Source organism: Nanorana parkeri, unplaced genomic scaffold (genome assembly GCF_000935625.1).
Source record: "Nanorana parkeri isolate BGI_ZX_2015 unplaced genomic scaffold, ASM93562v1 scaffold435, whole genome shotgun sequence".
NCBI lineage: Eukaryota > Metazoa > Chordata > Amphibia > Anura > Dicroglossidae > Nanorana > Nanorana parkeri.
In genome coordinates this window covers 809,154-823,841 of record NW_017306703.1, presented here as the reverse complement: position 1 = coordinate 823,841, position 14,688 = coordinate 809,154, and the positions used below count along the sequence as shown (strand labels likewise).

The 14,688-nt window shown below is 42.8% G+C and overlaps 1 protein-coding gene across 2 annotated transcripts in view; it reads left to right on the top strand.

The window, feature by feature from the left end:
* Positions 1-14,688, top strand: part of FBXL20 (F-box and leucine rich repeat protein 20) — a 60,747-nt gene that overhangs the window by 12,548 nt on the left and 33,511 nt on the right. For both annotated transcript variants that reach the window (XM_018560153.1, XM_018560154.1), the window contains exon 2: positions 14,563-14,624. In XM_018560153.1, coding sequence (XP_018415655.1) covers positions 14,563-14,624 — 62 coding nt within the window. The remainder of the gene's footprint in view (positions 1-14,562; positions 14,625-14,688) is intronic.

Below are 14,688 nucleotides of genomic sequence, written 5' to 3'. Positions count from 1 at the left end.
AATACTTTGAGGGGAATTTATCAAAACTTGAGCAGGCAAAATCTGGAACCGCTGTGCACAGCAACCAATCAGCTTCTCTCTTATTTTCTGATCTTAACTGAAGAGAGAAGCTGAATGGTTGCCATGGGCAACTGCTCCAGGTTTTGATAAATTCCTCCCCTTTTTTTTAATTTTTTTAATATATTGCAGTATGGCTGCATATATAGTAATAAAATACTCTGCAGGTAGGCGTGCAGGATTGCTGGAGATCCAAGCCTTTGTGTGCGTAAGCAATGGCCTGACTTTCCAAGGTACAGGCACAAACTATTTTTATCCATGTACTATATATTCCTTTGTTACAGTAATGGATGGCATATGCGCTGACCCAAAAGGATTCCCAATACATGTTTATCCCTACAAAGCACTTATCTTATTACGAATATGCTTCAAGGCGTAATTCTGCCTCAAGGTGGAAAAATGATTTTCCAGGGCAAGAGCCTTGTTAGCGGACACCCTGAAAGCCCTCTGGGCACATCACTCCCTTATGGTTTCCCACACACAACACAACAAATACACCTTTACAAATATTTAGTAATGACAATCTTCAGACAGGTACTTACACACAGTTTCAAGATGTATTTATTTTTTTAATTCTCTGATGCCTTATTTTTCTTTGCCTCGCCATTCTTCTGACATCAGCCATTTTTACTAAGGGCAGATTAAAAAAGAACTCCAGGGAAATAAAAAAGATTAACCCTTGCAGTGAGGCTACCTCCGCACTGCAAGTGTTAACTGCTTGTTGTCTAGGTTAAAAGAAAAAAATATACTCGCCCGAAGCTCTGAGGCTGCTTGTTCTTAGACTGGTCATTACAGCCTCTCTCACTCTCCTCTGTAGCGGTCTAAGATCCCGTAATTAATCACGTTGTATACACGAGGGGGGGTATTTATCAAAAGTGGAGCAGACAAAATCTGGAGCAGCTGTGCATGGCAACCAATCAGCTTCTTTCTTCAGTTTATTCAGTTAAGATTTGGAAATGAAAGAGCGAAACTAATTGGTTGCCATGCACAGCTGCTCCAGATTCTGACTGCTTCAGTTTTGATAAATTCCCTTCAGTGCGTGGATGCGAGGGCGCTGGGGAAGATTTCAATGCTGCAGCGTAGGAGGAGGAAGGCTGGAGGCAGCACTGTGACACCTGGCCGGCTTGGAGCTTTGGATGAGTATAACCTTTGTTATTTTTGAACATAGACAAAAACAAACACACAAAGAGTGGACCCCCCTTGACCAAAAATCGCCTCAGCATACAGCTCTGCATGCTGATATGAAATCATCTTACATTCATTAGTTAAACAAACATATTTTTCTTTAACTTACAATTTCTTTTTTTTTTACACTTGGTTTGCTTTGGCACAAATGAGGTAATCGTGCCCAAGTATTGCATTCTGGGAAATCTCATCTGTAATCTCATGAGATCTCAGGGAAAGGCATTTTCCTTTCCTGAGATGATGTGCATGGTCACATGTCCTAGTCACATGTGCCAGAGTTCCAGGAAGTAAAGGGAGATCTAGTAACCTGCCCTTAGCTAAAATGGCCACTGTGAGAAGAATGGGGAAGAATAGAAAAATGAGGTGTGCACAGAATAAAAAGTAGGAATGTCCCCATACCATTTTTTTTTAAGGGCAAGTACAAGTACTTACCCATACCAATTACTGATACTTTCTTAAATGGACATTTGACTTTTTTCCTAAAACAATACAGACTAGTGATTTTAGAGCAGTTTCTTTTAATTATGAAGAACTGTAACTCAATCCATGGTTATTCAGCAGTGGAGAATGGCAACCAGCAATCACGGATTGCTGAAACTTGTAGTCCTCTATAGCTGGTTGCCATTCATTATTGCTGTGTGTGTGTGTGTGTGTGTGTGTGTGTGTGTGTGTATATATAGAAAACAAATCCAGACAAATCACATTGGCTGATTTGGAACAAATTTATTTGCAAATTTTGGTGGAAAATAAGTATTTGGTCACCTACAAACAAGCAAGAGTTCTGGCTCTCACAGACCTGTACCTTCTTCTTTAAGAGGCTCCTCTGTCCTGCACTCATTACCTGTATCAATGGCACCTGTTTGAACTTATCAGTATAAAAGACACCTGTCCACAACCTCAAACAGTCACACTCCAAACTCCACTATGGTGAAAAGAGCTGTTGAAGGACACCAGAAACAAAATTGTAGACCTGCACCAGACTGGGAAGACTGAATCTGCAATAGGCAAGCAGCTTGGTGTGAACAAATCAACTGTTGGAGCAATAATTAGAAATGGAAGGCATACAGACCACTGATAATCTCCCTCGATCTGGGGCTCCACGCAAGATCTCACCCCGTGGGGTCAAAATGATTGGCTGATCGGGTGGGTGCTGGGCTGACCGGGGGAGGTCGGGCAGGATCTAGGTTTGTGCCGGGCTTCAGGGCTGTACAGGCAGGCGTGAGGCTGTCCTTTGCTGGCACCGTGAAGCAGGTGGAGGCACTGTCAGAGAAAGCGGTCTGAGGTCCCCAGCAAGTGCGGGCCCTCTCACCTGGCGCCGCTCTGCACGATAAGACGGCGGGAGTTTCAATTGCTCGGCGTTCCAGTGATGTGAAACATTGTGCAATTGCTCTCCTCCGCTCCTACACCACTCTCCATCCGGAATTGAAGCTCCTGATCTTGGGGTTCCACCGTCAGCTTCCCGGGAACCTAAACTGTTCACATCTGATCCACAGATTCCTTCAGGGGAGACGGCTCCTCTCTGCTTCTGGAAACCGCAAGTAGTCTGTTTTGCCATTGCCTCTCTGTTGCCTCATACGAACTGTGTGGAAATTGCATTGCTTCATTGACTTGTCCTGCATGCCTATGCATCATACTACTGCCTATATTGTACACGAATAGTAGACGCAAAAAGGTGACAGTTATATTTGCCTACTTCATCCCTGAGCTGTATCAGGGTTACTGTCATACGCCTGCAACCCCATAGTAGTGTTTTGTATGCAGGACTACAAGTCCCCTAAGACAGTGGTCCCCAACCCCCGGGCCGCGGCCAGGTACCGGTCCGTGGATCAAATGGTACCGGCCCGCAGGCGAAGCAGCGCTCCCGACTCTGCTCTGCCCAGCTCCATGTCACAGACTTTACTGCGGTTCTGTTAAAAAAAAATTCCAATTAAATTACAAATATTTTTTTTGATGTGTGTGTTTTTAATGTGTGTGTTTCATTACGTGTGCGTGTGTTTTTAATGTGTGTGTGATATCTAATGTATGTGTGGTTTCTTTTTATAATAAGTTTGTGATGTGTGTTTTATTGAGTGTATAAATGTTTGAATATGTGTGTTTTCCCTATTTTGCCTAAGGCAGTGATGTTGAATGTTTTTTAAAGCCCAGCGCCCAAACTGCAATACAATACTATACTGATTTTCAGCGCTGGCACTTTGAGATAAATAAATTGATTTTGCGTCGCAGTTTGGGCACTCGGGTTCAAAAACGTTCGCCATCACTGCTATAGAGTATAATAGTGGGTTTCCTACCTGAGCCACCTACTTCCAAACAATTCCCCCTTGACTTATTGTGGGGCACTCCGCAGCTGCGATCCAACTCCTACATACAAACAGCTTAACTTTATCAGCCTTTAGAATCCGAGCATTTTCTTGAGTACAAGTACTCGTGAAAATGCCCTGTATCGGCCCCAATATCGATACTAGTGTCGGGAGATCTCTAACAAAAAGCCTGCAATAAATCTAGAAGTATCTGTTTGTAGATTATCATTACTGGACATTTCTAAAGGTGTGTCTTTGTTGTTATTTTGAAGATATGGGTAAAGTTCCTCTTTAGCCCCTGGAGTGCGGGGGGTTCCCAGGAGTTATTCTTTAACCCATCTCCTTTTACTTCCTGGATCCCTGGTACATGTTATTATGACTGTGACCATGCATATAAACTCAGTGGAGATGTTGATTAAGGTCCCTCGGTGGACTGAAATATGTTGGCAAAGCTTTTATGCATTTTCAATAAAGAGACACCATAAAGAGGATTCGTACGAGTGCCAGCTCTTTTCCACTTCAAGAATGCCTTCCGCTGAGATCTCATGAGATTTTGGAGTTTACAGATGAGATTTTGCAGCAATGCATTGGTGATGTAACTTTCCCGGGATGCATCTCTTCCCAGAGTTACATCACTAATGCCTGAGAGGACCAGTAAGGGGGGAAAATAGTAATTGTAAGTAAAATAAAAATACAGTATGTTTGTTTGATCTAATGAATGTAAGATAATTTCATACCAGCATGCAGAGCTGTACACTGAGGTGATTTGTAGTAAAAGGGTTAACAGACCACTTTAATAAAGAGCTGGTTTTTGCATTTCACCATATTTAGACTGTGATTCTGTATATCTGCACTGATAAGGTGGTGGTTGCTAAAACTCCTACTCTCTGCATATCAGTTTGAGATTAAACAAAACTTTCATACTTTAAATTTGTTTAGATTGTTTTTTTTTTATTTTTATTCCAGATCTAACCTTTGCAGTCTACACCCATGTCCACGCTTTAATTCTCTACTGCTGTTACACCTCAACTCACTCCCGCACCCAGCAGGGTTCTCATCCAAAAATGTAGAATTATTATTGGTATTTATTAGGGATGCACTGATACTGGTTTTTCGGTATCAAGTACCAATAATTTTTTTTTCGGTACTCGCCGATACAGCACACCAATACCAGAAGTCCCATTAAGGAAGCGGGGAGGCGTGTAATGACTTTTCTGATTAGCCGGGAGTACTTGCCCAAATACACGATATCGGCACCGATACGGTTACTAGTATCAGTGCATCATTAGTATTTATATAGCGTCGACAATTTACACAGAGCTTACTATCCAAGGTCCTTACTTCAAATGCATACATACAAGTAGAGCTTGCGGTGTGTGGAGCGTGGATGCGAGCGGGTCTGGCAGCGGCGAGTGTGAGGTGGGGAGGAGGTGCGGCGCACAGCGTGTGGAGCTGTGAACAGGGCCAACTGATCGGAAGCCGATTAATCGATTATTGAAAAAGTTGACAACTTTTTCAATAATCGATTATAATCGATTATGTCGATTAGTTGTTGCAGCCCTACATACAAGGGCCAATTTAGATGGGAGCCAGTTCACCTACCAGCATGTCTTTGGAATGTGGGTGGAAACCCACAAATTGGATTTTGAGGGTGCCATGGAGGTGGTAGAGCTAACACACAGCTTCTCCTTTCTTCTTCCTTCTTTTTTTTTAGTCTAAGCTTTACAGATATAATGAGCAGTAGAGGATACTGAAATGTCACTACAATTTGCACGACCTGCATTGAACATTTAGGTTGAAGTGGCTCATTAAGTTCAGGGTACAGATGTACTCTAAATTGAAGAATGTAGAGAATAAATCCTTTCTGGTACTTCCTCTGTTAAAGCCGATTCCTAATGAATGGTAGGCACCAGAAAAATGCTTTTTACCTAGCTCTCCTAAGATGTTCTAATGGATGAAGATTCACTTAGATTTCAGATGTCCTAACATAGATGAGGTTGTGTCAAAGCTGATGAAAACGACTTGCTATTTGACGTTGCTAGTGCCCTTTTAAAGATAAAACAGATACAAGAAATAGAGTTATTAGATATCTGGGGAGACAGCATCAGCATCACACAGGTCTAGTCTGTTTGCTATAGGCATTAATAGAAAGTGAGCACTATGGATTTAAGAAACTTTTACTTTGCCCATCCAGGGCAAAGTGACAGAGTCTCTTTTTAAAGCCCTTCCATGACCCACATACAGGTGAAACTCGAATAATTAGAATATCGTGCAAAAGTAATTGCAGTAAGTGCTGCAAAAGGGGCCCAAACCAAGTACTGAGTACATATGCATGCTTGTACTTTTCAGAGGTCCGATATTGTTCTATGTACAATCCTTGTTTTATTGATTGCATGTAATAATCTACTTTTTTGAGGTTGTGGATTTGGGGTTCTTGGGGTTTTCATGAGCTGTAAGCCATAATCATCACAATTATGACAAATCACGGCTTGAACTATCTTGCTTTGCATGTAATGAGTCTATCTCATATATTAGTTTCACCTTTTTAAGTTGCATTAGTGAAATAAATGAACTTTGCACGATATTCTAATTATTCGAGTTTCACCTGTATACCCGCCTTCACGCACTCCTCCGCCTCAGTGTTCTTTCTCAGCCTTTACCTCGTGTAAGCTCTGTGTCCGATCCATTTGGAGCTTATATGGGATTGATTGTCACCCCACCCTGAAAATTGACCACTCAAGCTTGAACACAGCATCATGGAAGGAAGTTGCCTGCTTCCCCTATGACTTAAACTGGCAGCAGTTTGTGTTGTAGTTCAGTGGTGCCAACTTAAAAGGGCCCGAAGGGACACATTTTCTGGAGGGACATATTAAGGCCCCATTCACACTAGATGCATTGGCATCTGTTTTTTCAATGGCTGCCAACAAAGGGACCTCTGAAAATTAAAAGCTGTGAATGGGAGCAGTTCACACCAGTGTGTTGTTTTGAGCATTTCCTCTACTGGAAAAAAAATAAAAATTACAGCAGGCTCTGGGCCCTACATTGCACCCCAGAGTTCTTTGGTAGTCTTCAGATTTCGTAATGCCATGCAAACAGTGAAGACATCCAGTGCCTGAAGCAGCAAAGAAACCCCAAAACATCAGTGAACCTCCTCCATGTTTGACTGTAGGGACTGTATGTTTTTACTTTTAATGTCCTCATATTTTTTTCTGAAAACAGGAGAATGATGGGCTTTACCAAAAAGCTGTACTTTTGTTTTGTCACAGCACATTCTCCCAAAAGGATTTGGCCTTCCTCAGGTCGGATTTGGCAAACAGCTTGAATTTGTCTGGAAGTTGATCGAGGGGCTTTATCCACCATTCGAACAATCCTTCATTGCAATCTTTGATCAATTGCTCTCTTTCGTCCACGTCCAGGGAGAATAGCTACAGTGCCATGGGCTGTAAACTTGACAATGTTGCGCAAAGTGGACTCGGTTTCTCCTTTAAGATCTTTGGAGATGGACTTGTAACCCTGAGATTGTCCATGCTTTTCCACAATTTTTGTTCTCAAATCCTGAGACTATTCTTTGCTGCCCTTTCTTCTCTCCATGCTCCGTCTGGCACAGAGACTCGCAACAGAAAGGTTGAGTCAATTTTTCACCATTTTAACTGGTCGGTGTGATTTCTACATTGTCAGCACCTGTTAATTGATACAGGTGAGTTTAATTACAAATTACACAAGCATCACAAACTTGGAATGCAATTATTTCATGCAATTTGGAGAAGGTGCCAATAATTTTGTCCAGTCCTTTTTTTTGGAGTTTTGCGTGGAATGTGTCAGGTTTGCCTTTTTTTCTCAACTTTTTTTGTGTCATACCAATACAAACAAAAGAAATAAACATGAGAATGCCTAAACATTTGTAATTGCAACAATGACTGTATCATGTAAAAAAAAAATGCTCCTTATCCCCAGCTTCCTGGAAGGCAGTTATTCCTGATGTCTTTTATTTTTTTTCTACAATATTATTCCCCAAGGCCCCTGTGTGTGTTATAAAGTAGCCACTGCTCCAAGCTCACTCCTGTGATGATCTACAGCAGGGGTGCCCACAGGGCCGATCGCGATCTACCAGTCGATCGCGTAGCGATCACTGGTAGATCGCAATGTCCTCTCCTCCCGCCGCTTCTCTGGATCCCCGCTGCACTCCCCAGCGGGGATCTGAGAAGAAGTGAAGGAACCGGCGGCGGGGGAGGGCGGAGGACGGAGCCGCTGTCACAGAACTAATGCAGAGCGGTGAGAGAGAGAGAGAGACGCTCGGCCAGGATCTGACAGCCGGCGCCTCTCTCTCCCCTCACTGCTCGTCCGTTCTGTCACAGCGGCTCCGACCCCCGCAGCAGCTAAAGTGCTCTTTCACTTGTCGTCGGATCCCCCCTGATCACTCCAGTGTTTGTAAATAAATGAATGAACAGGATGTGATTACTGCTCGTGCGGCTGCCGGCTGAATGTGTCAGACGCTGCAGATGGAAAGGTGCAGGACACCCCATGTGCATTGTCGGCCACATGAGCACCACGGGAGGACAGGACACCGGGGACCTGTAGGGCGCACTGGAATGTAAGCCGGCCGACTCCCTGCGTTCAGGTGTGGGAGGGGGTCTGGGCATCTGATAAGACCCAGTCACTGTTCAGCAAAGAATATTGGACCCAGTCACTGTTCACAGGGCAGCCATCAGAAATTTTAGGGCCCCTTACACGGCTTTAGGCCGGGCCACCCCCCGCGCTGCTGGACGCAGGGCTTAGTGACGCACTGGACACAGGACCCACCTGAGAGTGACCCTGCAGAGCCCACCATAGATGCTGCACAGCCCATCTGAGACTGTCTATGGTGGGCTCTGAAGGGTCTCAGGTTGGCTGGTCAGGGCTGCATCCCTCTTTTCCTTCCTTCCTTCCTAGCTCCTCTTACCTGCACACATGGCCTCGTCTGCCGCCGGACCAGCCAGAAGTAGCGTCACTTCCGGCCAGTCCGACATCAGATGAGCAGCGTCGCTGATGGGGCCCTAGCTTGTCTCAAAGCCTCTGGAGCGGCAATGCTGGGGCCCTGCACTGCTAGGGCCAGGCCTCCGCCTCCTCACCCTTCACCGTCGGCCGATAGTCATTTAAGGGACCCGGACGGGCCCCCCAGGCTGCCCGGGCCCTTACATTAATATCTGCCGTACCCCCCTGATGGCTGCCCTGACTGTTCAGCAAATAATTTTGTTCCCAGCTCTAACAAAATGACTTTTGTGAAGCTGGATGTTGTTGAGATTTTGTTGCACTCGAAATTTCATCCGTGTATGGTTAGCTTTAAGCTGGAGATAAACTTTTTCCTTTTTTTGCTGGTCAGTCGCACAGGCTGAATGATTCCCCCATCCATGCTGATCAGGATCCCCACCATCAGGCTATTTTTTTCCGACCGCAAAAAAGTGACTGCAGCTGATTTGGCTGTTTTTTGTTAGTTGTGTGGTTTTTTTTTTTTTTTCCTTTTTAATCTCTTTTTACTTCTATCCTCTACTGCTTTAGTAATAATTTTTTAATTTAATCAGCAAGATAAGGGTTGCATTAGCAATCTAGGCATGGAACAGACCAACCCTGTTGTGGATACAGTAAACATTAACCATTTAGTAACAACAATATGAAGTATGCAAAGTAAACAGGCAACAGTCGTGTCCAGAGAGGGAGTGGTTCCCTCTTGTGTGTGTATATATAACACATTCCTAAATTGCACCATAACAGTTACTTCTACTGCCAGCATTTTTTTGGGGGGTGTAGGCTATTGAGCAATGGGGACTGAGACAACAGGTTTCAGAAAGGAGATTATGTGGGAGTTGAGGAGGGACACTGGTAGAAGTCAAGGTGGTAAAGGAGTTTGAGTTTTAGGGGGGGAAAGGGGAAGAACAATAGAAGGGAAGAAATGAAAACGGGGCAATTACAAAGCTGGAGAAGTGATTATGTGCCAGAGTCAGCATTGTCCCCACCCATGATATAGTGTTATTCATGTAGGGGCTGATCTGAAAGGCTCCTCTGAGTTGTGTATTTCTATGTGTGACTTGGAACTGAATCATCCTTTTTTTTTATGGAGCTCTTTAGAATCGGAAAAATATTTAGAAAAGCAATATAAGGCATCCATTAAACTCAATGGGAAGTTAAGGAACCTCCACTTGACTTTTTTATGGACTGTTTTCTTATCAGCTATGACAGCAGGGTCAGGAGAAGATTTGAAAAACTATTCCAGTTGAATATCTCTTACATGCAGATATATTTTGATGCTTAAAGCCTGTAGCAATGGTATGTACATGATAAGCCCTCCAAATACATTTTGTTAGGACTGTATGACTAGTGCATTCTTTTTACGAATCGGTTATCTTGTGGGATATGTTTAGACAGGCAATGTAGGCCTGATCTAATTTTTTTTTTTTAAGGTTTGCTGTAAATTTATTGATTTTTCATCAGTTTTAATGAATTGAAATAAAGCTTTATTGATTTTAATATACTGCCCTTTTCTTTGCCTCTTTCTCGTGTCTATTCTAGCCATGAAGCTAGAATTTTTTTTATATCTATGATTTAACATTTATGGGGTGTGTTATAGAAGGCCTGCCTCTCCTGAACGTTTCTTACTCACAATAAAGGCATTAAGCATTGCATTTATTATTGGGACCCATAAACAGCCATTCTCCTAATTGTACTTTTTCAAACATTTTTTTTTTTTTTTTGTAATTGACCGTTGCTGTCACCAGGAGGACTGATAAGGATCCGTGTTCACATTTGTTGTGACCAAGATACAAAGTTGTTTCACATACCGGAACCAGTTCTGGAATATTTGATATACATAGTACTTTCAACAGAATGTTGTAACAACCTGTTTAACAGGTGGTTAGAAGATTCCGAATGTCAGACACGTTTGACATCACAATTACTAATGATCCAGCATTGATACAGCTACTGGTGGTGACTTGTTGCTAGATTTCTTATGTTCACCTTTAGGAGCTAAAACAGGACTATATAAGCAGGCACAAATATTAAGTATACAAAAAAATAATTTTACAGACAATGGCAATTGACCAAAATGCCAAAACGATCTTATCAGAACGGCCAAGTGACAGATGCAGATATTAAAGCTTAAAGAGTAAGTACCTGCTCCAATCTGGCCCCCTCTCACCCCACCGCCTCCCCCCTGCTATAGTTGCCTTACGGCTACATGCATTTGAGTTATATTACCTACCAAAAGGAATTTGTATTCCTGTCCACCCAGTCCTGACATTTACATGTGTACTGTGGCCCAATTCATTTCTATTGAGAGCATTATTTGTGGCAGCCTCCAGCGTTCCTGAAAAGTAGAGCTCTCCACCTAGGAATGAATGTGGCTCATATACAGGATAAAGAGTATCAAGCAAGGTTGTTTTCTGAGCAAGGCTTTGTGACTCTGGCAAAGATACATTTATCCTTTTAAAACTCTTATTCTGTGGATAAAGGGCCATGGACAATTTGAGATGAATGATTTTTCCCATTCCTGGTTAGAGCATGATCTGCCCATGAGGTCTTCCAACTTGACATGTAGAAGGTCACCAAGCAGCCCCCCTCTCGGCTACCTGTATGCTAGGCAAAAATAGAAATTAGGAATACTTAAAATAATCAGAAAATAGACTTACAGTACCAAAATGATCTATAGATCTAATGGATGGCCAGCAAGTGGTTATGTCAATAGTTGGCTCACTTGACATCACATATCTAAATCAAATCAATGCAGAATTGCAGAGTAGGTCTAGGAGGTATTGGGCTCCAGTTGGTGCACACTGGCCTAGTGTGAGTGTGGCTGCTGTTTTTACTGTAGGCAGCCTGCTGCTACTTGGTACTGGGATGAAGCCTAGCTGTGTGGTGCCTGAGAGACCTCCTCTCTCCTCTTCTGGTGGTGGAATGGCAGGTAAGGTACAGATGGGCGTGATTTTTATACATATGTGCCACCTGCATTGCGATCACAATGCGCATGCTTGGCTTTCCGCCACTATGCTTGCGCAGTGCATTAAAGGAAAAAATCAGACGCCCTGCTTTCATTAATAGACATTACGGATGGGAACAGGTTGCATACACCTGACCTCTGCACTCTTTTCATGCTTTATTGCAAAACCTCAAACCAGTTTTAAATGTAATTTGTTCAAGTATATAACCTTTATCTGTAGGCACTATTTGAACAGAGAACTAATGTTTTCCTGTTCAGTTTTGTTAAAATTTTCAGCAATTTCAATGGGATGTACTTCTTTTTTCACACGACTGTATGTGTTTCTGTGAAGCCCCCACTTGTTTTACAACAATTAAAGCATATTTTTGGGGGTACATTGAAATACACGTATTAATCTCCAGTGGGAAAAACAAGGAAGTTACATAGTAGCACCTTCTTGAAAAATCAGTTTCTTTCCCACATTGTTTCAGCTGATTAGCATATATGAATGAGAGCATGGTCAGTAGGAGGAGCTCTCTCACATGTCTTGTTCCAGCAGTTGACTCGGTCTGCTATTGCTTGTCTGGGCGTCCTGAGTTTTTATGCCTGACTCATACCTGCGCGTTTTGGAAATCTGTGCATTTTCCTGCGCGGACAAAAACAAACAATTTTTTTTGTAGACGCACGTTTTGTTCCCGTGCTTTCAGCTACAACCACAGAACGCGTGGCAACCACCCAAACAATCAAGCATGTACCATTTGCAACGTTCTGCGTTTTTGTATGCGCAAACGCACGTGTGTACGAGCCCCATATGAATGTATTGATTTTTGTGTTTTGTGCCTCCTGTACGTGCAGGGAAAACACTCAGATGTGAACCAGGCCTTAATGACTTTCTGAAAAGGTACTCTTTAGCTGCCTCTGCCTGTAGTGAGCTCTGTGTCAATGCCACTGCCTGGGAGGCATATGCAGCCTAAACAGCTTGTGAGATGTGTCACTGTACATAGTGCTGGCAGACACTGTGGTAGATCAATGTATGGGGGGGGGGGAGAGAGAATCAGTGGCTGCTTTCCTTTTCCTTAGAACACCAACCCATGGGGAAAATTTGTTATGGCCTCCGTAGAATTCAGGGAAGGCTCCTAGGCATCATGTACAAATAAGACTCCGCAGAAGGAAACATCCTACATAAACTCCATTTTTTTTCAGTGTGGAAGTTTTGAAAACCCCTGGCAGGTTTTATTTGCTGTACATGCTCCCACTGAGGACTTTCACACTCTGCATTTAGATGTTTTAGGAAATTCAGCATTTAAAGTGATATTAAAGTCAAAATGATTTTGAGAAGAGAATAGTTAAGGGACACAGGAATGTTCTGTTTTCAAATGCTGATAAAATCACTTACAATGAATGCTGCTTCTTGATGTATTAAAAGGTTTGCTGCACAATCATCTGATCCCTGAGCAGTGGTCCTGACTTCCTGTTTTAGAGGGACTCCTTTCACAAGCAGGTTACCCTTGTTACATAGTATTTGAGGTTGTGTCAAACCCGTTTCCCTCCTGAGTGTATACTGAGGAGAAAAAAAGTGTTCAGCACCTCTCCTTGTCGTTTGTGACCAACTTCCCATTTTCGTCCTTAATTGGGCCTATTTGCTCCTTTTTTCCCCTTTTTCCTGTTTATATATTGGTAAAAAATGTTTGGTTTTTTTTTATTTGGCAATATGCTTTTTGCACTCTATTTTAGCTGCCCGTATTGCTAGTTTGCATCTTTTATTGCATTCTTTGTAGTTAACGAACGACAATGCCGTCGACCTCCATCTTATAATTTATAAATGCCAATCGCTTTTCCTTTATGTGATGCTTTACAGTTTTATTAAGCCATACAGGTTTTGTTTGTGCTCTTTTACTTTTATTACCCAATGGTATGCATTTGGCAATGGCAATATGTAAGGTGTTTTTAAAACATTCCCACTTTTGGTCCGAGTTCATTTGGTCAGACTGTAGATGAGCCTCCCCCTCCTCCCCGATATTTGGTGGTTTATAACAAATACCCACAATTAGTTTGCGACGATCGTCCGTCATGTCCAGTTCCAGCCATAAGGATTCCACGTCCTCCCCACTATTTGACGTGATATCGTCCCTTATATGCGTATTTAGATTATTTTTAACATAAATGCATACCCCCCCCCCTTCTCCCACCTCTGTCCCTCCTGAACAGGTTGTACCCCTCTATGTTGGTGGCCCAATCATGTGCGCTGTCTAGCCAGGTTTCCGCTATTCCCACTATATCGAAGTCCTCTTCGAGTATCATAAGCTCAAGCTCTTCTAATTTATTTGCCAGATATATACCGATATATTTTGTTCGGTGCTCGTCAATACCGGAAGTACCATTAAGGAAGCCAGGCGGCGTGTAATGACTTACCACCTGGCTTACTGATTAGCAGGGAAGCCGTCTCCATGCTTCTCGTCACTACGTGATGAGAAAGCATGGAGCCAGCTTTCTGGCCAATCAGGAAGCCGGACAGCATGTAATGACTTGCTGCCCGGCTTCCTGATACCAGAAGCTGAAGTATCGGGCTAGGCATCGGAGCATTTGTACGAGTACTCGCCCAAATGCTCAGCATCGGCACCAATACTAGTATTGGTGCAACCATGATTTTCAACTTATGCAATATTCGCCCGAACAAACTGAGAATCTCCCTGGCAGGACACACGTAGCTATTAAAATGAGAAATGATCAGGAAGTGAGGGAAAATCTCCTCAATAGGGACACTAAGAGCAATCTAAACCTGGAAGAGGTCCTAACCCTTCTCTGTTCTTACCAAAACAAAATATGTTGTGTTGTAATTGGGCACAGTTTTTTCCTTGAAGCGCAATACACACACGCGCATTCTGTCTGTTGCAAAGAACAATTTGAGGACTAGCTATTTTTTTTGTTATAATGATTGCCAGTACCACCCATTTATATTTATGGAGATATTGACTTATCTGTTTTCCAGCAGCTTTATAATTTGGCAATGCAAAACTATGTGTTTTGATTTTTGTTGGGTTTTTTTTACTCCCATTTTTTTTCCGTTTCCACCAGATGTTCTCAAACAATGATGAAGCTCTGATTAACAAGAAGCTTCCCAAGGAGCTGCTACTTAGGTGAGCATTTTTTGAGATTCCCAAAGTTGTCTGTGAACAATGAGATAGATATAGATATACGTGT